A 23,177-nucleotide genomic window follows, 5' to 3' on the forward strand; every position below is an offset into this window, starting at 1 on the left:
CATAGAGCACATTGTGAAACTCTATTGTGGGAGTAATACGAACTGACCCTTTTCCTAATACGGGGAATGCCTCACCATTAGCATTAGTAACATAGGGTACTGGTGGAGAAGACAATACGGTAAAATAAGATTTGTCATAAGTCATATGATTAGATGCACCAGAATCAATAATCCATGTATCAAAACCAACAAAGTTAGAAATATTTAAACCCATACTAATGGATGCGATAGGCATTGCGCCTCCTGCTGTGTGATGATCATGTCCAACCAGACCATAGATTTCTGGTTCGTGGACGAATTGAATGTGAGAACTCTCTGTGTCGTCTCCAAAAACCATTGAAAATGAAAATGAAAAACACAATAGGATTAAAAGCGAAGTTGAACCTGTCTTGGGTGCACCTGCACTGTCGGTGAACCTACACTGACAACCAAGATAATAGAATTCGGGTCTCCGGGTCTGGTCGAATTCGGGTCTCCGGGTCGGTCGAATCCGGGTCTGGGTCGGGTCGAGTGGATAAGGGTCAGGTCGGGTCGGATTTTTGCCGAAATCTTTTCGCCGTCGCGCTCCTCTTCTTTTTCACCAGAGCTTCAAGGATCGACGGCGGCAGCACCGGGACGAGAGTCCACGTCTTTGGGTATGAAGCCGACGGCGGGTTCGACTTCAGAAAGGACGGGTCAGCATCGTTGCGGGTCAGCCCAGGGCTGTCGTCGTTCGCCGAGGTTCCGAGCAGCGGAGGGCGGGTCACGGGCTTCAAAGGTTAGAAAAAATTTTCTCCTCTCCTTGTCCGGCAGCAAGCTTCATTGTCGTCGTCGGACAGTGCTTTATTTATGTCCATGTGCTTGTGGGGCAGAGACTGGAGACCGAGCAGCCACGGCGGGCGGGTCGCGGAGGTGTCGAGCAGCAGCGGCGGGCGGGTCGCGGAGGTGTCGAGCAACAGCGGCGGGCGGATCGCGGAGGTGCCGAGCAGAAGTGATGATCACGGCTTGAATGAGCTCGGATGGTTTGAAGGAGCAGTGACGGCTTGAAGGAGCAGTGGGAAGCTGGTACAATGAACGATGATAGCTTCCCTATGAGAACACGGCTTTGCTCACTGGATTAGTTATAGGAGCACAAAGTGTGACGTTCTTAATGCGTTTATGCCCTATTCTTACTCTTTGTTACCTCTTATTTAGTATGTTTTAGTTTCTTTTGTATGAATAATTGTTTAGGTAGAGCTTATATCAATTATAAGTGAATTGATGATGAAATCGTGCTAAGTGTTAAGAATCCTTGTTGATATATGTTTCCTTGTTCGAGTAGGATTCATGCTTTCGTATTTCTTTGTTTCTAACGTACTTATTCTTATTAGGAAATACCAATCCATATTTGAGAAGGAAAGCTTCCTAGTTCCACAAGGAAAAAGGAGAAGAAGATTTGCACTTAAAAGCCCAATCAATGCAAGAATGAAAATGCTGTCAAGATTCGTAGTCCAACTTCGACGGGCTCCCCTGGATAGCTCCGATCGAGTTAGAAGACGTACCTTATATGGACAAAAAGCTGTGTGAGTCTAGTTTATGTAGGATTTGGAATCAAATCAATATCTTATTCCTACAGGGAGATATGACCGAATCATTGCTCGGAGGTCCAGTGAACTCCGCGGAATTATCTCAGCCGTTGATTTGCTTTTGATCCAAGGGCTATGAGGGAAACTTGGGACTTTGTTCCTCCTGCATATAGAGCACAAATATTTATCAGAATGTCCATAAATCCCTGCACCAAAGAATGTCAAAGAAGGCATGCAGCAAATTAAATGACAAGAGACAAGAAAGTCAAAGAAGGCATGCAGCAAATTTAATGAGGAGAGGTAAGAAAAATCAAACATGGCTGCAACAAATAAGACTTTTGCTGCCTCCCTAATTCAAAGGAAGAAATTTGTGCAAAAGAAATCAGCATTAAAGGAGGAAGAAGATATGCAATCCTTATAGAAATCAGAATTCTGGCACTGCAGATCATCCAACTTTGACGAGCTCCCCTGTACAGCTCAGAATGACTGAGAAAGTGCATGATATATGGATGAAAAGCCACGGAAGTCTAGTTGAAATTGCCAGTTGGAATCATCTCAATATCTATTTTCTAGAGAAAGTTATGGCCACAACAAGGGACAAAGGTCAGATCTGCCGAATCTAGGAAACCTCAACCAATTTGGTTTCAACTTTGTGGACTTTGTGGCCATCCTCCCTTGGGTTTCTTCCTCTATATATAGCACCTCAATTCCACAGAAAAAGATCATCAACCTTGCTCACAAGACTAGCCAAAGCTCTGCCTTAAACACTACTCATCATCCTCAAAGCCATTCAAGGCGAAAACACCATCTTCCCTTCATTCCATTCGATCCAAAGCGCTACGCCTCGGATTGCCATTCAAGTTGAAGCCGTGCTGCCTTGTTTTAATACCGCTAAGGAGATTTACAAAGTGTAACTCGTTACTTCTTCACACTTATGTTTTCGGTTTGGATTCTTTGTGTGATGTTGTGTTTATGTTTTTGGCTAGTTCCGAATTTGTGGAATACTCTCATGTAGTTTACGATTTTGCAAGATGTTATAAAGTAGTTCTGATTTTGTTGTCTATGATTTCTATGTAGATATCGTGAGTTTATAATTCAATGATTTAATGATTCTCTTTCTTGGGCGTTAACTATATGTGATTCAAGGCGCTAAGTTAGTTTTGCATATAGGATTCTTAAGTGTTTTTGATAACTTGTTAAAGTAAGTGACATGCTTGACTTGTTAGTAATCACTAGGAATTAACCATGATCCGTTTGTTATCTAAGATGCGCTAAGTAATTAGATAAGAGATGAATCAATGAAGTGGTAAGATTGAGAAAGACATGTTATCTTGTAATTTCTAAGCGCTAAGATAGGATTACAAGGCCATGTTTCGAGTTAGGGATGCGCTAAGTAACCTAGTTCGGCATTAGGTTGTTGTTTGTTCACTCAATACTTGTCCGCTAAGGCTCGGTGTTTGCATAGGATGAGATTATGATTTTGAAGCTACTTGTGACGATTTGTTTGGTGATGTTTATGTGTTGGCTAGTTGATCACATGTATATATTAGTTTAGGTTTTATTTTCTGTTTTTATATCTCAATCCGAACCTATATCAAACCTTTTAAACTCTTATGAATTCGTTGTTAAATGTTTGTGATTCTTTACCCTGGTTGGATCCCCGGTTTGTGAACGATACCCTCTTGCTTTATACTACTAACGTGCTTACAGGGTTAATATTGATCTCGAGTAATCGAATCGATCAATTAGCTGATGCATGGCCACCAGTGAAGGGCAGAGGACGTCGTCTGCGAAAAAATGGAGAAGGTGCAGTTCCACGCAAAAACGCAGTGGAAACCCAGGAAAAAACAGAGCTCCAAAAAAGTGTTCTGATACCAACTCAAATTGTATCTTAATTAATTTGTTACACTTGATTTGTAATCTATATATAAACAACTTAGCCTACCCTCACAAATCACGGAGGAAATCATGCCCGTGATTTCCTCCTTCAATCATGCTATTACACTAATCACGCTAACAGATTTCTGGTGGTTCACGAAATTTGTCTTCAGCAGGACGTTATTGCGAGATGAGTCCAGTTCCAATTCCAACCTTCCCCCTCCAAACTTCTTGAGTTTCCCCTGACGTCAAATTTCTCCGACTGAGTCAAATAAACCTTGTTGAGGAATCAAATTAGTTGCAAGATAGAATGAGTCTTCTACTGAGCTAAACACTGGGTATGTGGAAGACCAAAAATTCTTCCATTCGCTGGGTGAAGATTCACATTGAGCTAATTTGCTAACTTGACAGCACCATGGCCACAAGTTTGAGTTAGTTACACATCTTTAACTAATAGCAATTTTTCCATCTGTTTGAGGGGTTTGAGGGAGAAAACAATTTATTGAGAATGATCCTCAAATCAAACTAGAAACCCTTAGTAACTTAGTTCTCTTCCTTTACCAAGTACCACCCCTCTATTTCTTTTCTTTAACAATCAATTTCAGAAACCTAACAACCTCTTCAATTTCGAAATTCTTCAACATGAACTCTCTCACTTTCTTCCATGCAAATTATCAACTCATAGTGGAAGTGAAACAAAACCTTTCGAAATGGGATCTTAGTGAGATTAAAGAGGTTGCTGGGTTTTGAGGCAGTGGGGCTTGGTGAGTGATTTGGGGACAAAATTTAGATTTGATTTGAAAATTTGGTGAGGGACGATGGAGCAATGTTGGAATGGGTGACGGCGATGAGGAGGAGGATGGTGGTGACGAGAGTGGGAATGTGCATTAATTGATGGTGTAAAGGTTGGAAGTTGGAACTTGTTGCTGGGTTCTAATCTTGGGTTTAGGGTTGGAGTGGGGAGAATGGTGGCCATGGATGGAGGAGGGTGGCCATACCTTCTCCTTGGCGGACGACAACAGAACGCGGCCGGTGGATTGATGGCACAATCAATTTTGGGGTTTTTTTTTCCTTTGGTTTAGAGTTTACTCTTAGAACGGAAGTATAATGCACATGATTTATCTAATAAATAAAATTAATATTTAGTTTTGTATTGTAACTGTATATGATAAATAATAAATTCTTCTAAAAATATAAAATAAATTTATGAAATAATTTTTTGTGAAATTTGTAGTTGTGCCACGACTTACATATGTGGACTGATACATTGTCCTCTTGCGCCACATGTTACAACGTATAATTTTAGAGACAAATTAATCCTTAATGAAAATCTTAATAAATTGCTCGAAAATTTTCTTTAAATTAACACACTCTCACGGTGATACACTCTACTTATTTAAGTAAAACAATTTCAGTTTCTATCATCGCGTGACATAGTTGTCCATAAGGAGGTAGCATGATACATGAGGTTAACCAAATGGATCAAAACTTCAACGTTATCTAAAATAAGTAAATTTTCTATTGTGCCTATATTTCACTGTAGTGATGACATCTTACGGTCAATATTTTTAAATTTCATTTCTTCAATATAGTGGTTTGGAAAAATATATACATGCTTATATTATATGAAACATGGTATAGCACTTTAATAAACATGTTGTGATTCATGTGACTACATTTGGCAAAATAAAAATTCGACCATAGATGTAATCGTGACAATGAAATGTGACTATGTTTCAAAATACCTATTTTGTCAATATTTGGGTCTCTATTCAAATGTTTTTAGCATCCGAGCTAATTTTTTAGATTTTTAGAGGATTTTAGAATTTTAAATATTAATATAAAGTTATAAGTGTTGCAGGATGAAAAATTGTGTATTATTGAATGATATGGGGACCTATATATATAGGCATTACATCACCTGAATCCTGCAGGATTCGGAGCTAATCTATTACATAGATGCAAATATATCTCTAACAGGAAACCTAATAAGGCTAAGACACACACAAGGGTAAAATAATAATTTTCTCGGAACAATAAGCAAATTTTGTGGCACTTTAATGGCGTATATATGCTCTCATAGTTATGCGCTTTATGCACATAAAAAAATTGTGATATTGATCACCCTCCAATATGACTATGCTTACGAAAGAAAATGAGACACAAGATTGGCCACGTTAGTCGAGACCTAAACATTAAAGAAATTAGGTGGTTTTCTATCATAACAGTAGTATATTGTAGTACGATGACATATTGTGACCGGTTTTCCATAAGTTCATGTCCTTAGTATAGTTGTTTTGGGAATATAATTTACATGAATAAGTCACACGATTCTAATAGGCACTTAATTGTTTTTACTTGCTATTAAGCAAGTTGATAAAATTTGATTTTGGTACTTTATATGTATCCTACCACTAAGTTGTTATATACATTGTGTGAATATATTATCAATTTTTTTGATGAATACGACATAAAAAATTTAGTGATTATTAATCAAACTTCAATTTGACAAAGTGGATTAAAGTCGAAATATTAACAAAAGGTCATGAACTTTAATTTCAAAAGCATAGAATATATGTAAATTTTAATTATTGGAATCACAAAGTGTACTTGTATACATTGTTTATTAGGTTATATACGATAAATTATATTGAAAAAAGATATTTAGAAAAACTAACAGTAAGATGTGATTATTATAGAGAATTACAACTATGGTTAAGTTAATTTTCATTTCTAATAATATTTGAATAACGATCCACGTGAATCAAGTGATCAACCATATGGTTTACTCTCACCTTCTTAAGTGTAGATGTATCATGTAAAGGAGAAAAATATACACTCTCTAGTCTCTAACAAATTAGGACAATACAAATGTATATAAAATTTTGCCACGCATATATAACACCAAATCTACATAAGTGGATAGAGATTATAAATTCTCCTTGATTTTCTTAAGCAAAAGATCTATTATTAATATTTTTGAAAGATTAGAAGGTTAAAGCCAAAGTAATTGAACCTTCAGCTCATTATTGCTGTTGAAGAGTACTCTCCTAGGCATGCGCATACCAAATCGCCTCTCTTTAATTGTTGTCATGCTCATTATTGGTTTTGAGGAGGTTCTATCCTAGGCTTGCATACATAGAATTGCCTCAAGTAATTGTTGTAAGCTCAATATTGGTCTTTAGAAGTTCTATCCTAGGGCAATACACTAACTCCTAACCCATCATTATACTTTTTCCCTCTCTTCTCCCTTCTCTTCTACATGGCACCAACCATGAAGTTTTCAATGGTGTTCACTATCTTAATTAACTGATGTTGGACGACGAGAAACCTCTGGTCAATCATGGATGACGGATCCGAGCATCGAAGATTTACTTTAAGGGAGTAAAGCAGATGATGGAGGATGAGATATCTCTCCCACACGGGTGCAATTCATTCAAGCCAAGATCATTTACCTCCGTTGATCAAATCGATACTACCCATGATTACCTTAATTGATGTTGATCTTAGAAAACATGGCATGAAAGATATTGAGGCCTTCAAGAACTTATTGCGAACAAAAGGGAGTTTAGCTGGATTTGTAAGATGGAGCATTAAGCACATGGTAATATGTTTTTACTATCTTTTATTTTCAAAAATTCTTTGCTCCACCCTGTGAACCTTCACCCTTCAGCTAATAGGATGATGTGGCAGTTTTACAGCCACAAGTTTGAGTCAACCCATCTTATTAGACTAACTGAGGTTTTAGCCATCTCTGATCCGATGAGGGGTTTGGGAAAGAAAAAAAGTTCTTACTCTCAGATTGGTCTGAGGTAAAAATTAAAAGGGTAAATTCCTTATATGGACCTGATGTTTGGCTACTTGGACAATTTGGTACCTGATATATGAAAGCGGACAATTTAGTACCTAAAGTTCTCAAATTTAGGCCATTTTGGTACTTATGTCAATTTTGACCATATTTTTGTAGGGTTATTTCCGTCATTTTATCTCAACTTTACTTCATTTTTTTATAATACCTCCAAATTACCTCTAAATTATCACTAAAATTTTGATAACTCATCCACTTAATATCTGTGATGATTTACGTATATAAGTTTTCATAATGTAGTTATCAATCTAAATTAATTTTAATCATAAGTAATTTTACAAAAATATTTTAATAAAAAATTACAATTGCATAAGGGCAATTTATTTCCTTTGCAGAAAATAATTAGGATACAATAAGTATATTAAGAAAAAATTATTTTCGATATATGTGAAGTAGATGTTAAGTGGAGTAGATATATCAATTCAATTATCTCCAAAGAGAGGCAATTATAGGAAGAAATGAAGAAAAATGTGAATTTAATGAGTTTAGAGCTAGAATGACGAAAATAACCCTAAAATATGATCAAAATTAATAGAGGTACCAAAATGGCTTACAAATGAGAACTTCAGTTACTAAATTGTCTGTTTTCATACATTATGTACCAAATTGTCCAAGTAGCCATACTTAAAGCACCATAGGAGGAATTAACCCAAATTAAAAAGCCTCAGTTTTTCTCCTTTAGCTTTACCACCTCTTTTTCTTTTTCTTTCTCTATCAATAAATTCCAAGATCTCATCAACCTCTCCAATTTCCAAATTCCAAATTCCAAATTCCAATAGAAATCATGGGTTGTATCCACAGAGTTCTTAGTAACCATAACCAAAAAAACAATCACAAAACATTTGATGCTTGGTTCAGGGTATTAGTTTGTCGCTCCAAAACTATAACCTAAGGTTTAATTGTAAAGTTTTGTGTAATTAATGGAACTAGAAATTTTTGGTTTCAGTTTTTTAGAGATTTTAAAGTTGTGATATTTTATTTTAAATTAGGGCTTCTTATAAAATAGTCACTTTTAACACTTCAAATTAGAAAAAAAAATTAAGCAAGATTTCAAAATTTTAAAAAAATCGCTTAATTAAATTTATTAAACCGTACCCCCGTTTTTCATAAAAATTATGAAAAATGCCACTGGTAGAGTTTCGTTCCCAATCCCGATTTTGACAGAACACGCATGCCTAATCACTTCTCCGATGAAAAATCCGCCTCACGCCTCCGATCGGCGACAACAAGAATGAAGTCTCTCTCTCTCTCTCTCTCTCTCTCTCAAATACATCATGCTGCTCTTCTAGCCCTTCTTCCTCTGCACCATGTAGGCAGGCTTGGCGATTAAGAGACCGCCTTGCTTCTTCTTCTTACCGTCCATGATTATGGTTCGAACTTTCTCAATGTCAAAGTTGTAGGTTTAGAGGAGAAACTTGATTCGATCTTGGAATGATTTTGAGTGTGAATCTAGTGACAGTGAGGTTGAGGCATTTGAGTCATTGAACTCATGGATCTAGAAAGCGTGGGAGGGTTGGAAACGAGAGGCTAAAGAGGAGGTGAGAAGGTGGATCTGAAAAGTTTGGGTTAGGCGTTGCATCGCCGCTGCTCTCAATTTTCGTCTTCGAAAAAGACCTATCACATTACCCATCACAATACCTGTCACAGAATAAAGTTAATGTAACCGGTAGTGTGACAGCGTGTGTAACAGTGTCATAGTGGGTGTAACAGGAGGTGTGATAGGTAGTGTGACAGGAGTTGTGATAGTGGTTGTGACAGGTAGTGTGATAGAAGTTGTGACAGGTAGTGTAACAGGGGTTGTGACAGAGTCAATGTGTGTGACAGTGGTTGTGACAGTAGGTGTGACAAGAGGTGTGACAGTGAGTGTGACAATTAGTGTAATAGGTAGTGTGATAGTGGTTGTGGTAAGTAGTGTGACATAGGTTGTGACAGTGGGTGTGACAGTTAGTGTAAATAGATAGTGTGACAGCATCTGTGACAATAGGTATGATAGCGGTTGTGACAGTAGGTGTGACAGTTAGTGTAAGAGGTAGTGTGATAGTGTCTGTGACAGTGGTTGTGACAGTAGGTGTGATATGCCAAGAGAAAATGTGGAAATATACGAAATTTTGTTAAAATTCAAATGAGATTGGTATAGGTATGCTCAGAATGAAGAGAATAGCTAGAATTAGGAAACTTTGAGCTTCGGTTTCGCCAGAAATGCTTGGAGCATCGCCATTGATGGCGACAACCTTTTGCGATAGTTGTTGCGCCTTGTACGGTTGGTCGATTTGAAGTGGGTAGTATATCAAATGAAATAGGGGAGCGAGATTTTTCTAACGGTACCAATTTCGTCAAAATCTATCGCCAAATGGGAAAGTATGGCCGAAATTAGAAAAAGAATAAATAAAAAAGTTAGAAAGGGCAAAACAGTCCTGAAAATATTTTTTAAGTGATTTTTTTTCTAATTTCCACTTAAATATAATGAACTTTTTATAATTAATTCATAAATAGTGACATTTTTCTAATATAAGTCGGTAAATAATACATTTTTATAATTTGCCCTATTAACATTTGTACTTTGCGCTGCATATTCATAAATTCATTAGCTTCCCATCATTGTAAATTTGTAATGTAACAATTATTATTTTTTGACTCCGGTTTCTAAATCCTAGTACATGCATATACTCCGCCTCCATTTAGTTATTTTACTGAAAGAAACTCTAGCTATCATCAGTTCATCACTGCCAGTGTCATTCCAAGCTTTAAGATCTATTAGATAACCATTATCGGAGTTAAATCCATAAAAGGTTGCAAGTCAGTTGAGACCTGCAAAATGAGTTCTTTTATAAGTGTTTGTTTGTTCCCCTTTTTTTTTCAAGTACCTGTGCTTATATCCAAAGATGTCAGTTGAGTTTTTCTGGTTCAGTTAGAGGCTCCTTATTCCCGAGGCTTTTTGTATCGGAGATTCTTCAGTCCACCCCGTGACCTTCACCTCACAGTCTACTAACACGCGCCGTTATTTTGGCTCCAAACATGAACAGTAAAAAGGAAAATGAAAACTGAATAAGGTTGTGTTGTTTGCTCCCGCCGAAACCGGTACATTTCCATCCTTGTAAACTCAATCAAGCCATCTCCCTTTTCTTTAAAAGTCCATAAAGGTGACGATCTCCACCATGGTCGTCGGCTCGTCGCAGTGACTCATCTACCAGAACTCCTTTCTCACGTTGGGTCGAGTCACACATCCAATGTTGAATTCAATCTTGTTCATCTTCTTCACTTTGGAATCTTTGTTGGGCATACCAGCCGGATTAATGACCACGCATGAAACGAATACCCAAGGGATAATGCACCTCAAGTTGATTGGATCAAATTAATCATCTTTTCTAGTTTTCAACTCCTTTGAAGTGGATGAAAAGTTAATAAGATGTGGTCGATTCGGATTCATGAAAAACGTGGAGAGAAGCGAAATATACGGTTGGCTATGGTGGAAGCCGGACGGTAGAAGAGGGGAAGAAGAAAATATAAGGACATGTTATAATTGAGTGTGCTCAAGTCTAGCTAGGCTTGAAATTCATTCACCATTAACTAGTTGACAACTCAATCAAAGAAGGAATTCAATGTGCCCAAGCCTAGGATATAACTCCTTAGGACGAATAATCACCTCACAATATGCCACGTGAGTTATACTTGACTTAAATTAATTAAAACATTTAAATCTTCTGAAAATCTTAATAAATAGTTTTTTATTCTCTCTGAAATTTTTTACTCCTGACACTCATATGCTTTGTTCACTCATATAAAGTTTTTGATATATTTATCTTGGAATGATATGACTTCCCTTAGAGAGGTAGAAGGTTAAATACGATTAACCCAGTTATGACCAAACGATACCATAAATATGTGAATCTTCTACCAAGACCATAGTTCACTACAATGATCACATCAGGTCGATTTTTCTAAATTTTAATTTCCTCAATGTAGTTGCTTTATAAAGATATCAATAATGTTTATATAACTATTAAGTGGAAATGTCTCGATATTGAATTTTTTATCATATTAGTATATATAATTGGGCTTCTTATAAAAAAGTCTGTTTTGATATTTAAAATTAGTAAAAAGTCACCTAAGTTTTCAAAATTATAAAATAGTCACACTAAAAAGTCATAAAGCGTTGCCCCTGCTTTACGTAATAATTACACAAAATGCCACTTTGTTAGTTTCGTTCCCAATTCCCATTTTGACAAAACACATTAGAGCCCTGGATGGACCTCTCCAATCGGCGACGGCAAGAAAGAAGTCCTCCTCTCTCTCTCTCTCTCTCTCTCTCTCTCTCTCTCTCTCTCTCTCTCTCTCTCTCTCTCTCTCTCTCTCTCTCTCTCTCTCTCTCTCTCTCTCTCTCTCTCTCTCTCTCTCTCTCTCTCTCTCTCTTGCCTTCTTGTAGGAGGACTTGGCCATCCTTTACGGCCACCGCGCTTCTTCTTTTTGCCGTCCATGATTATGGTTTAGAATTTGTGATGTCAAAGTATTACAGAAACAGTTTCAGTAGGATCAGAGAGTGAGGTGAGGTCGAGCTTGATGAAGAAGAGCTTCTGCAAAACCAAAGTACCGTTGTGGTCACTCAATTGAGCAATGGAGGAAAGGCACTGAGGAAACCGGCCACCAGAGATGACGTAGTGGGCGTTTGAGTCGCGGTGAAATCTGGAGAATGGGTGTGCGATGGTGTTGGCTTTGATTAGAGCATGGGTGCCCAAAGAAATATTCTAGGTGCCCATCAAAATTCCAAATTTCAATCCCTTCGGTCCTTCGGTCCTTCACCCTTTATTGTGTTTACAATTTGGTACCATGTTTCCTATATACCCATCCCACCACCAGTCACATTAACTTTCTAGTGTGATAGGCAGTGTGAGAGATAGTGTGATAGCCTGTGTGACAAGTAAATAACTAGTGTGATAGATAGTGTGACAAGCAGATAACTAGTGTGATAGGCAGTGTGACAAGTAGTGTGATAGGTAGTGTGACATGTAGTGTGGCTTGGGGTGTGACATCACATTAATGTCAATATTTGCATCGTACGAGTTTATTTGAGAAGTTCAAGATCACATAACAGTAAAGAAAGGTTCGCTATTTATACTCTTTCTTCTTCTTGTCACAATAGTTACATAAAAACAATGTGACAGCGGGTGTGTGATAGGTAGTGTGACAGCTAGTGCGACAGTGGTTGTAACAGCGGGTGTGACAAGTAGTGTGACAGGAGGTGTGGTAGGGGGTGTGACAGGAGGTGACAACGGGTGTGACAGAAGGTGTGAGAGGTACTGTGACAGGTCGTCTGATAGTGGGTGTGACAGATAGTGTGACATATAGTGTGACAGCATGTGTAACAGATAGTATGACAACAGTTGTGATAGATAATGTGACAGTAGTTGTGACAGTGGTTGTGACATGTAATGTGACATGTAGTGTGACAGTAGATGTGACAGGTAGTGTGATATGAGGTGTGACAAGAGATGTGACAGGTAATGTGACAGCGGGTGTGACAGGAGGTGTGACAAGAGGTGTGACAACGGTTGTGACAGTGAGTGTAACATCGGTTGTGACATGTAGTATGACAGCGGTTGTGACATGTAATGTGACAGGAGGTATGACAGGTAGTGTGACAGGTAATGTGACAGCGGTTGTGACAGATAGTGTGACATGAGGTGTGACTAGAGGTGGCAAACAGGTCAGGCAGGCCCAGTCCATTTTATGCGGGGCAAAACCGTGCTTGGGCCGACCCATTTATTTATCGTGCCGAGCTCGGACCGGCCCATTTGCTTAAACATCAAGCCCAACCCGGCCCATGACCCTTGACTATATCGTGTTGGGCCAAGAAGCGCGCCGGCCCAGCCCATTAGCTTTATAAGACACAATTACAATAAAAAAATTTGTAAGTAGAATATTTTTTTTATATAGCTATTTAGAATAGTAAATTAAATAAAATACTACAACATATTATATAATTTTATTTTTAAAACGTTATGTATGTCAAAACATTGACGTTTTCTTAAATACTTTGATAATATTTGTGAAATATTGTAGTTAAAGTAATGATATAATCAAGACAGTTTAATTTTAAAGTTATAATATTCAAGTGTAATAATGATAATAGTTTAAATATTTATATAAATAATATAAAAGTATGTATTTAATGGACATGCCCATGAATTTATCGTGCCTGGGCCGTGCCGGGCTCGGGCAGGGCTGGGCCCATGGGTTAAAATATCATGGCCCAACCCATTACAATAACGGGCTCGGGCCGACTTTTAACGGCTCGGGCCCGTGCCGGGCTCGGGCTTTTTGGCCCATTTGCCACCTTTAGGTGTGACAGGTAGTGTGACAACAGATGTAACATGCCAAGAAAAAATGTCTAAATATGCGAAATGAGGTTAAAATTCAAAGAAAATTAGTATCAGTATGCTCAAAATGAAGAGAAAAACTAGAATTGATGAGTCTTGAGCTCCGATTTCGTCGAAATTGCTTGAAGCACCACAATAGACGGCGGCAACCCCTTGCGAGGGTTGCTGCGCCTTGTACGGTGGTCGGTTCGGAGTTGGTGTGATATCAAATGAAAGAGGTGAGAGAGATATTTCCAACAATACCAACCATGCTCAAATCTATCGTCGAACGACAAAATTATGGCTGGAATTCGAAGAAAAATGAAAAATAAAAAGATGAAGAATAGTTAGAGAAAGGACAATTGTCTGGAAAATATTTTAAAAATGAATATTTTATAATTTTATTTCAAACTTGTTAATTATTTTATAATTTCTAATCACTAGAGATGACTTTTTTATAATTAGAAAATAATTTGTGACCTTTTTTAAATTTATGATGAAAAATGATATTTTTTTTATAATTTACCCATGTTAATAATGCCCTTAATGTAACCAATCGTCGCTGTTTCATAGGATTGTACAAGAAAAAAGATCCACATCTAACGCATTGTATAGCTATCTTATAGGAAATATTTTGCTGTACAAGAAACAATATCCAACAAGCTGATTACACAAACTACAGTACAAAGAAACTCAAATACATAACGGCATATTTATACTATAATAACCGGCAACTATGTCATACCCAACAGCAGCATCTGAGCAGAACTCATACAGGTAATCACCACCACAAATGGGAGGTTTTAACAGTCTTGTGGGTGGGTAGCTCGTATCAGTAGGAAAGGTGAAAAATGGACGAAAGGTATACTCATGTCATTTTTTCAAAAGAACTCCTGTTCAACTAATGTTAGCATGCCCTATGTTTGACATTTTCTATGATGGTGTAAAACACAAAGTCAAGAACCTGCATCTTGTGGGGTAAGACTAACTTGATCGATCACTGACAGTGGTTGATCTGAATCAACTTTATCGTCTGCTACTGGAGCAGAATTTTCTCCATTTAATGCAACCTCGGATGAGTCCACTGTGTCAGTTGAAGCATGAACAGACGTCAATTGATGTGTTACCATAGGATCCAAGTTCATTTGGTTAGTCACCTCAGTCACCACAGGGGAAGAGTCCATCAGTTCAGCTGCTGGTGCGTTTTCTGTTGGTGAACTGTGAGATTTTTTCTCTATATTTGTTTCAGCACCTCCATATTCGGAAATGAGATCCATGTACTCATTAAGCAATCGCTGTACTTTCCTATTTGAAGCCATTGCTGGAAGAATGTCTTCTCGTAAGAGTTTGTGTTTCCTCATTCCCTGCACAAGAAGACACAAATGCCAAGTATAAGTTACACATAAAATACATTCTCAGCTAAACATGACATAAAATCACTGTTTTGCATAACACAATTTTGAAGGAAAAAATTGATAACAAGTTCGAAACACCAATAGTATACTATACCCCAACGGCCCAACCAAACCGTCATTAACATCATGTTATTTGCTATGAAGCATGGATACGGGAAAGATTGGGTATGTCCATATCGTACCCGTGTCGGATACGGGTACGGTTTGGATACGCCATATACACGTATCCATGGATGAAAAAACGTGTCCTAACTATGTAGTGCAAAGTCAACCCATCAGATATGGTCCGGATACGATTTAGATACGTTTTTGAATGGCAGAAAAAGGAAAAATTCAAATTAATTTCTGATTTGCAAAATCGAATGGAGAATTGAATTGGGTATTTGGATAAGCAATAAACCTACCCAAGGAACAATAGAGAAGCTCGCCGAAGTTCAAATCCATGGTCGGATTCCATGGAAGCTCTGGGTTGCCGACTCTTTCAATGAACTACAAATTGGGTTACTATGATAATCGATGTGTATGGTCTTGAAGAGAAATACAAGAGGATCAAGCTTGTGTTGTTGCATGGTGTTGCTTTGCCGGAGTGGTGGCGCTGAGAGGTGAAGGAGTGGTCTCGGTGGTTCGGTTGAGAATCGAGAAAAAGAATTGTGTCGATATGTAGAAGAAGAGAGATGAGGTGGAAGAGATTAAGGAGAAAATAATTGGACCCGGGTTTGGGTTTTAAAGTGGGTAAAAGACTTTTCTCAAATAGTGGCCCATATTAGTGGACTATATTTGGAAAAAATAAAAATAAAGACTCGATGTTGTTAGTTTAACGACCAAGTTAAGTTGCGTAAAACATTTTAAAATTGATGAAATTTAGGTGTTTTTAATTTCTAAATGCTTGTTTCCAATCAAATTCTAGAATTTTATTATATATATATATATTAAATATAATTTTACAAAACGTATCCAAAACACTACATACTAGAAAAAAACGTATCCACGTATCATGCCGTACCCGTATCCGTGTCCCATACCCGTACTGGTGCATCATAGGTTATTTGAATAAACACATTAAAGACACATACTGCTTGACAATTGCCAAGCCTTCCAAGAACCAGTCGAAACAGTTTCTTGGAAAACCATATCTAAATTAATTGAAAAGGTTTAATGCTCAAATCCACAAGCATCTGTAAAACTTACTAGCACACAAGGATCCCAAGCCAAGTTCTGTGAATGTGATGTTGTATTTTCCATCATTCCAGTCGGAGGTCCAAGAAAATTCTCACAGATTTCTCGTAAACGGGACTCATCTGCTTCTCTGAAAACAATTAACCATAGAGTTACTATGCATACTAGAAGTTGAACAAGTACATAAGGCAGAGAGAACACCACGTGTCTGTATCTAAATCTTGCATAACCCCTTTGTGATGAAGATGCATACATGTCAATTATACTGAACAAAACACTTTTAAAGTCAACATAGAGTTTCTATCAATATACGAAAAGTTAAACCTGTAGAGAATGCAGAAAACCAATCTATAGCAAACTAGCATTGTTAGAGATAAGAGTATACCAGATGTGTGTATAGAGATACTAGAAAACACATCTTAATCATGATAATGTAAACATGCCATACTTACAAGACAAAGCGCTATAGAAGTAAACAACAACTAGTAGGTCATACAAGTCTGTATCAATTCTTCTAACTCTTAATGAAACGCTTCAGATCGATGTCCAAATCCTACATTTCAACAAGTAGGCAAAGATATAAGATGGGAGGGAAGGGAATTAAAAGAAATTCTTGGATGTCTTTGACATAATTTTATACTTGTCAAGTTTCAAATATGTAAAACTAAAGCACATAATGTTTTCTTCAGTTAAAGATAATGTGACACATGAAGGGTAAAAGTCAATGTCACCAGAAGAAATGCAGCAGACCATGCCAGAGAAGTTGAAGAGAATCACCAAAAACATGTATCCAACCAATAAATAATTATACAGTACATCAAGGTCTAACAAATGGTCCTACATGCGCTAATAGTCAGTAGAATACTACAGGTCTTGCTAAAGGGAGGAATATAAATACCTTGCAAGGAAACGTATGTATGATAGAAGACATTGCCGATACTCAGTAGGGGACTTCAAAGCTAATGATGAAGCCAACTGAGCTTCCAAATGAGCACGCGTCTGTACCCCATCATCAGTCACTCTACAATTTAACTTGACCTGATAAGTTTCTAGAGCAATAGACTACACCACATTATAGAGGGCCAACCGTCTATAAGATAATAAAATTAAAGTAACAAACCTGCTCCAAACTGGCTTCCTGGCCAAATACTTCCTAACATCAACCTGCAATGCTGCCAGCTCACCGCTCTGAGTAGAAGCTAAATTCCAGGAGCTTGCAAAATTTGACCCTGGAAAGCAGTCATCTGCAACCCTAAGCCAACACTTCAGGCCCATGTCGAAGAGGAATGCATGGCGAGTGGCAAGAACAACAATAGGTGATCCAGATCTTGATAGTTTGGCTGATATAACTTTGATTGTGCCTGGAAATCAAGGTGAGGAGATATAAATAAAACTATAAAAGCAACCAGTGTTCAGGAATGTTCAGGACGTAAACAATATCCAAGACTGATGCTGAAAAGAAATGGCTATGAGCCTGGTAAACAAAACATATCTCCATGTATTTTAAAACCAGTACCTGCATCTTTGGCAGATGTGTTCGGGTTTGAAGTAACTAGAGATGCCAATGACTCGTTAAGGAGACAAGTCCGTGTGAACAGATCCCAGAGATACAAGGATCCTTTCCTTGTAACCAAAAATAGCTTCCAGCACTCGTCACAGTCTATAAATATTGCAGCAGATCCTACCATCATAGATGGCATAGCACGTCTCCCACACTTTGTGTAAACCTTTTCAAGGGAGGCAGAAAATTTGATATGTCAGATATATCCCACACCTAGTGCAACCTTATAGGTTCTGTGCTTCTGTCTGCCATTGCAGCAGAATTATATCGCAGTCTATTTCTATGTCGCAGCTGTAACATGTTTTGAATACACCTTACATTCAATTATCAGCCTAGAAAACACCTATCGAAAAGAATTTAATGCATGTTAAGAAATTTCTGACCAATTGCTTGTACCAAAAGCCTACTTACAGGTGTAAACAATGAACATGCAAAGAGCAATTCGAAAAAAATAAAATAACAATAATTAAAAAAAGCTAAGCTCTGAACCAACTAGCTGTATGAGAATCCTCTGCAGATATTATCTGTAAAAACAATGATTGTAACAGCATAATGCTATAGGATTCGAGGACGCTTTGATGTAGCCTGAATCCACAGAATTGAGACACCTGTATAAATCCTAGTGCTTTTTGTGTGGTTGAGATTATATGGTTTTATTTCCAAAAATTCAAATTAAAAAGGTGGCATCAACAACATTATGATGTAGGACAACTTAGGGTTACCTACAAAAATTAGGGGGTGAAGCTAAGAGAATAATCAGTGGAGTAAGGGGTATTGGGGTAAAAAGATTTGGGAAAGTAAGAAAAGAAGAGAATAAAGAGAATCTGGAAACACACCAAGAATACTCACAATTTAAGTCCAGAGGAACTGTTTGAAAAAAAAAAAAGTATGTGTGTGTGTGGGTCACATAAACAATTTCATCCACTAATTTTCTGGTCTAAGGGGATCTTCTTATACAGAGCTACAGAATATATTAGAAACAGGCCAACATCAAAGGACTCCTAGTAATGACTGTATAAAATATTAATCGCTGCCAAAAAAAGGCTTTGGGGAAACTGAAATAAGATCCAATTCAAAGAACTGTGTCTAATGAAACATCTAGAAGACACATGAAAACACTAGAAAACTCCAGAAATCTAAATATGACTAAAGCTTTGTAATAACAAGTTTACCAAAAAAAACAATCAGGCTTCAATTTATATGGGACTTGTCGGATGCAACTCTGAATTAAACGAATACGAAATGTAAAATGCAACCACTAAGAGCAGAACTTGAAATGCACACAAAATTTCGTCCTTATATGAAAATAAGTGAATGGCTGGTTATCATAATAAAATGACAAAATTATAACAATAATAAATAAATAAATAAGAAATAATAAAATTTGTTGATGCCTATAAGGAGATTATAAAGTTACCTGTATGCATCCATCTTCACAACCAGCAGCCCAAAAGTTTGCATTTCCAGCTAACACAGTGACTTTCCCAGATATCCTGTCAGACCAAAGAGTTTGCAACCCCCTAGTGCAAGTAATTTCTGTTTCTTTCGTGATAAAAGTGTTTCCCATGTCAAACACATCATTTGCAGCTTGTTCCCAAGGTCGAGCTTCCAAACAAATTGGCACAGTATCTTCCCATTCGTTCTTATCGAACACTCGGATTGAAAGAATAGAACCAGTCGAGCCTAGTGAGCTACAAGCCTTCACATTTCCCGTTTGTTCCACGTTTATGCTTTCATCTCTGCTTGTAGAAGCAGGAACCTTCTCAATAACCAGACTTTCGGTAATCATAGTTCTGGCAGTGGGCCCATATCTCTCCTTTGTATCAGTGTTTCGGCCAAGTGTTCCTCTGAAAGAACTGTCTCTAATGCCACTATCAGCAACAACCAAACGATTATCATCCTTCCTTTGATCAGAAGACATAGGAGGAAATTCATGTGCTTGGGACTGAAGCCCACCAGAAATATTTTCCTGCTGGGTAGGCACCCCAACTGCTTCAGGAGTAATCCTTTTTCTGCCATCAGGGCGTCTATATTCTCTTTGCTTCACAGGACCTGACATTCGGGTAGCCATTGAAATTTTATTTAAACTATCAGCAGCAGGACCTCCACTCTTCTTCATATCATCAACCTGGCTCTCTGAAGCTTTTGTTGCAACCCCCACATTAGTAGAAGGTTTTTCAAGTGTGTGATTTTGTTGAACATCCATACAGACCTTCTTGCTTGCTGCTTGCTTAGCAGAAGCTGCTTCAAGCAATAACTGTGCAGGGCTTTCAGCTAAGTTTGCTTGCCGCCCTCTAACATCACCATAACGATTTCTCTTCAACTCATCTAATTCCCCATCGCTTAACCGCTGACCAAGTTCCTTAATCTCAAAATGGAAAGTAGCCACCGAACCATCCAAGGAACATGCAAAGAGCGAATAACCATCAGGGCTCCTGTTTTCGAAAAGGAAAGGAAATTATTAAAACAAAAAACAAATGTTCGATTAAATTGTTTCTTGAAATGACGACCATACCAGGACAAATCTACAACACTTTGTGTAAAGAAATGCTTTGCTACAAATAGAGGACGTGGGCTTGCAGTCGTCCATACAGTTATTGTACGGTCCTGACTCCCGATTGCAATAACATTATAAGGTTGTGGTTCTTTCCCCCCAGTCTTGGAAGCCCCATTAGTCCACCCCACAGCAGTTTTCCCTTCCTGAGCATTGGTAAATTTCCTCATAAACATTGAATGGTTAAACTTCACGACGATTATAGGAGCATTATGTCCTAGGAAGTCAAATGTGGCAGACCATTCGCCTCTCTCTAGAACAGGGGCTGAATGCCTTGGTTTCTGGAATCCATGAGTAGTAGTAATGAAATGTCCACAAGGCGACCATCCCAGACGCCGGAAAAAGGTAGATCCAAGCTGAAATGACAAAAAGTAGTCAGAAGTTGGTTTTAGCAATTGTTGTGAAATATATACTCTGCTATCACAAATGACATACTGATTTTGCCCAGTGACCGTCAGTCCTGTGAGCAAGACTCCAGTCGCTTGTCTTCCAAATTATTACAGTCTTATCATCAGATTGACTTGCTATAAAGGAGCCAATGGGATCCCAAGTAACTCCCTTAACCAGGCTAGAGTGGCCTCTAAGAACAGCAGTGCAAATACCACTGCTCATATTCCAGATATGTATGGTATTATCTAAGCTTCCACTGGCCAACATCGAGTCATCAGGAGACCAATTAAGATCCACCTACTTTTTAGGCAAGGAAACGGAACAATTCAGTTAGGCAAACCGATAGGGACTCTACAGATTCATAACATTGACTTACGGAATTAAACAAAACACATTTAATCATAAATTCATAGCTTTCCGAAGAGGCAGTTTTAGAAAAGAATTATAATAGGAAACAGGTCAATCCCATTGTAAGATTAACTGCACCTAGAAATTAGTACCAAAAGCAAGACGAGATGATTTTCAGAATAAAAAGTAGATCGTATCATAAAACATAACATGCACTATCCGCAATATTAATCAAACAATGCAAGCAATGACATTACCACATCTGCAGTATGCCCTCTCAAAGTCATTATAACTTTCCAATTCTCAACATCAGGGGGCTCTCCACTGCCAAACTCAGTGGTTCCAGAACCAGGCTTCCTCTCATGAATTAGAATCACTTGGTCATCAGATCCTGTTGCAAGATAACGACTGTGCTTAGCCCACCTAACACAGTTAACAGAACCAAAGTGATCACGGAGGGTTGCTAGTAGCCTCTGAGTGGAATCATCATTATCCATATCTCTGCCTAGAGATTTCATGTTCCATATTCGCACCTGCAATTGGAAAAGAAATAGAAGAAACAACTTTCACACATTAGCGTGGTAGACACCATAAAGGTGATTATAATCCGCGTGTCTAATGCAAGATACTCCCACGTCAACAACATTGTGTGTCTATTCAAACACCAAATCTAATCATGAATCTTCAAGCCTAGTCTAAATGGAAAATACTAGACGATGCAGAATCCCATATGGACCGAGCATGAAAGTGATGGAATCACTGAATCACAGTAAAGTGTTTACAACAATTTATTTATTCCTTTTATATATAAAAAATAGAAATAATATTTATGATTTAAAAGTTGCAATGTGGATGGGACAGAGAGGACATCCAGTGTCTCCAATTTGCTAAAAAACGACTATCTCATCTTGATAGGGTCTAAAAAGAGCTGTTCTGGGACTTATTGAATCTATTAGAACTTTATAATACGGTTTCAGGTCTGGCAGCAATACAAACTAAAGTGTTTTTCTGGTGGACATTAACTAAGGAAAGCTACAACTGTTTTAGTTTGGCAGAGTTATGGGATCGTGAGGGTGGACATATTTGTATCTAACTGAACTCAAGATGTCCATCATTAACATCATGTCATCCTCAGCTCATGCCCAAATTAGGCTGCATTCTAACTAATTGCATGTCATCGATTTATATTGGAGTCCATCGTTTACACTGCTTCATTACAATGCTAACTACCATGAATCAAGTGGTTTTGTACATCATATTACAGCAAAACTCACTGAAGTTAAAAAGAAAATAATTTTTTCTCTGAGTATTCAAATCCACTCGGTCATCCAATTCAACTCAAATTCGGATTTCGGTTCATGTCAGTAATTCTCTTTGTCTAATCACACAAGTTCTAACGCAAATCGATCCCCATACTCCTCAACCAAAACCACAACACAACACAAAACTCTAAACCTAATTTGACGTCAAAATTTCTCCAGCACCAAGTCAAACACATAATTCATAATTCAAACCACTAAATCGCTCATAACAGAACTAAATGTTCGGCTTCGTTTCGCACATTCCATATATTCAAAGCAAAAACAGAAAAACCTGAATTGAATTCATGTTCCTACATTTCGATAAACAAATACAAAACAGAGAAGACGAGAGAGAGAGAGAGAGAGAGAGAGAGGCAGGGACCTTGTGATCGCCGCCACCAGTGGCGAGCCTGAGGCCACCGGGCTGAACATCAATGGAGAATATCTGCAGTCCTTCGTGCTTAATCCAGCTGGGCTTCTCCGCAATCATCTCCGCTACTCAATTCCAAAAACCCTAAACCGGAAGCAAGCAAAAACCCTAGCGAGGGAGGAACGACTTTCTTAACGGTCGAATCGAATCGGGTAGGAGATTGGCTATGGTGGGGGAGGGATTGATTGCGAGAGCTGCAGAGAGAGAGAGAGAGAGAGAGAGAGAGAGAGAGAGAGAGAGAGAGAGAAGATTAAGATTGGAGAAGAGGGAGAAGATTAAATAGAAGAGAGGGACTGAGAGAGAGACGGAGAAGGAGCGCCGGACTGTAAGAAAGTGTGAGGAATTACAAGAGATTTTGA

At 38.1% G+C, this 23,177-nt stretch overlaps 1 protein-coding gene across 2 annotated transcripts; it reads right to left on the reverse strand.

Moving 5' to 3' along the window:
• Window positions 1–14,237: 14,237 nt before the first annotated feature.
• Window positions 14,238–23,135, reverse strand: LOC126787627 (protein HIRA-like). 2 transcript variants are annotated; one of them, XM_050513499.1, is made up of 10 exons: window positions 22,771–23,135; window positions 21,345–21,620; window positions 20,785–21,036; window positions 20,311–20,705; window positions 19,213–20,230; window positions 17,751–17,961; window positions 17,355–17,595; window positions 17,133–17,255; window positions 16,247–16,364; window positions 14,238–15,007 (listed from the first exon to the last, which is right to left on the reverse strand). In XM_050513499.1, exons 1-10 carry the CDS (start codon window positions 22,876–22,878, stop codon window positions 14,600–14,602), a joined length of 3,150 nt encoding a protein of 1,049 aa, XP_050369456.1. In that variant the 5' UTR covers window positions 22,879–23,135; the 3' UTR covers window positions 14,238–14,599. The 2 variants fall into 2 exon arrangements, with proteins under 2 accessions (XP_050369456.1, XP_050369457.1); XM_050513500.1 differs by lacking the exon at window positions 22,771–23,135 and having other exon boundaries at window positions 20,785–21,039; window positions 21,345–21,480.
• Window positions 23,136–23,177: the final 42 nt, after the last annotated feature.

The sequence above is a fragment of the Argentina anserina genome, chromosome 3 (assembly GCF_933775445.1).
Source record: "Argentina anserina chromosome 3, drPotAnse1.1, whole genome shotgun sequence".
NCBI classification, from domain to species: Eukaryota; Viridiplantae; Streptophyta; class Magnoliopsida; order Rosales; family Rosaceae; genus Argentina; species Argentina anserina.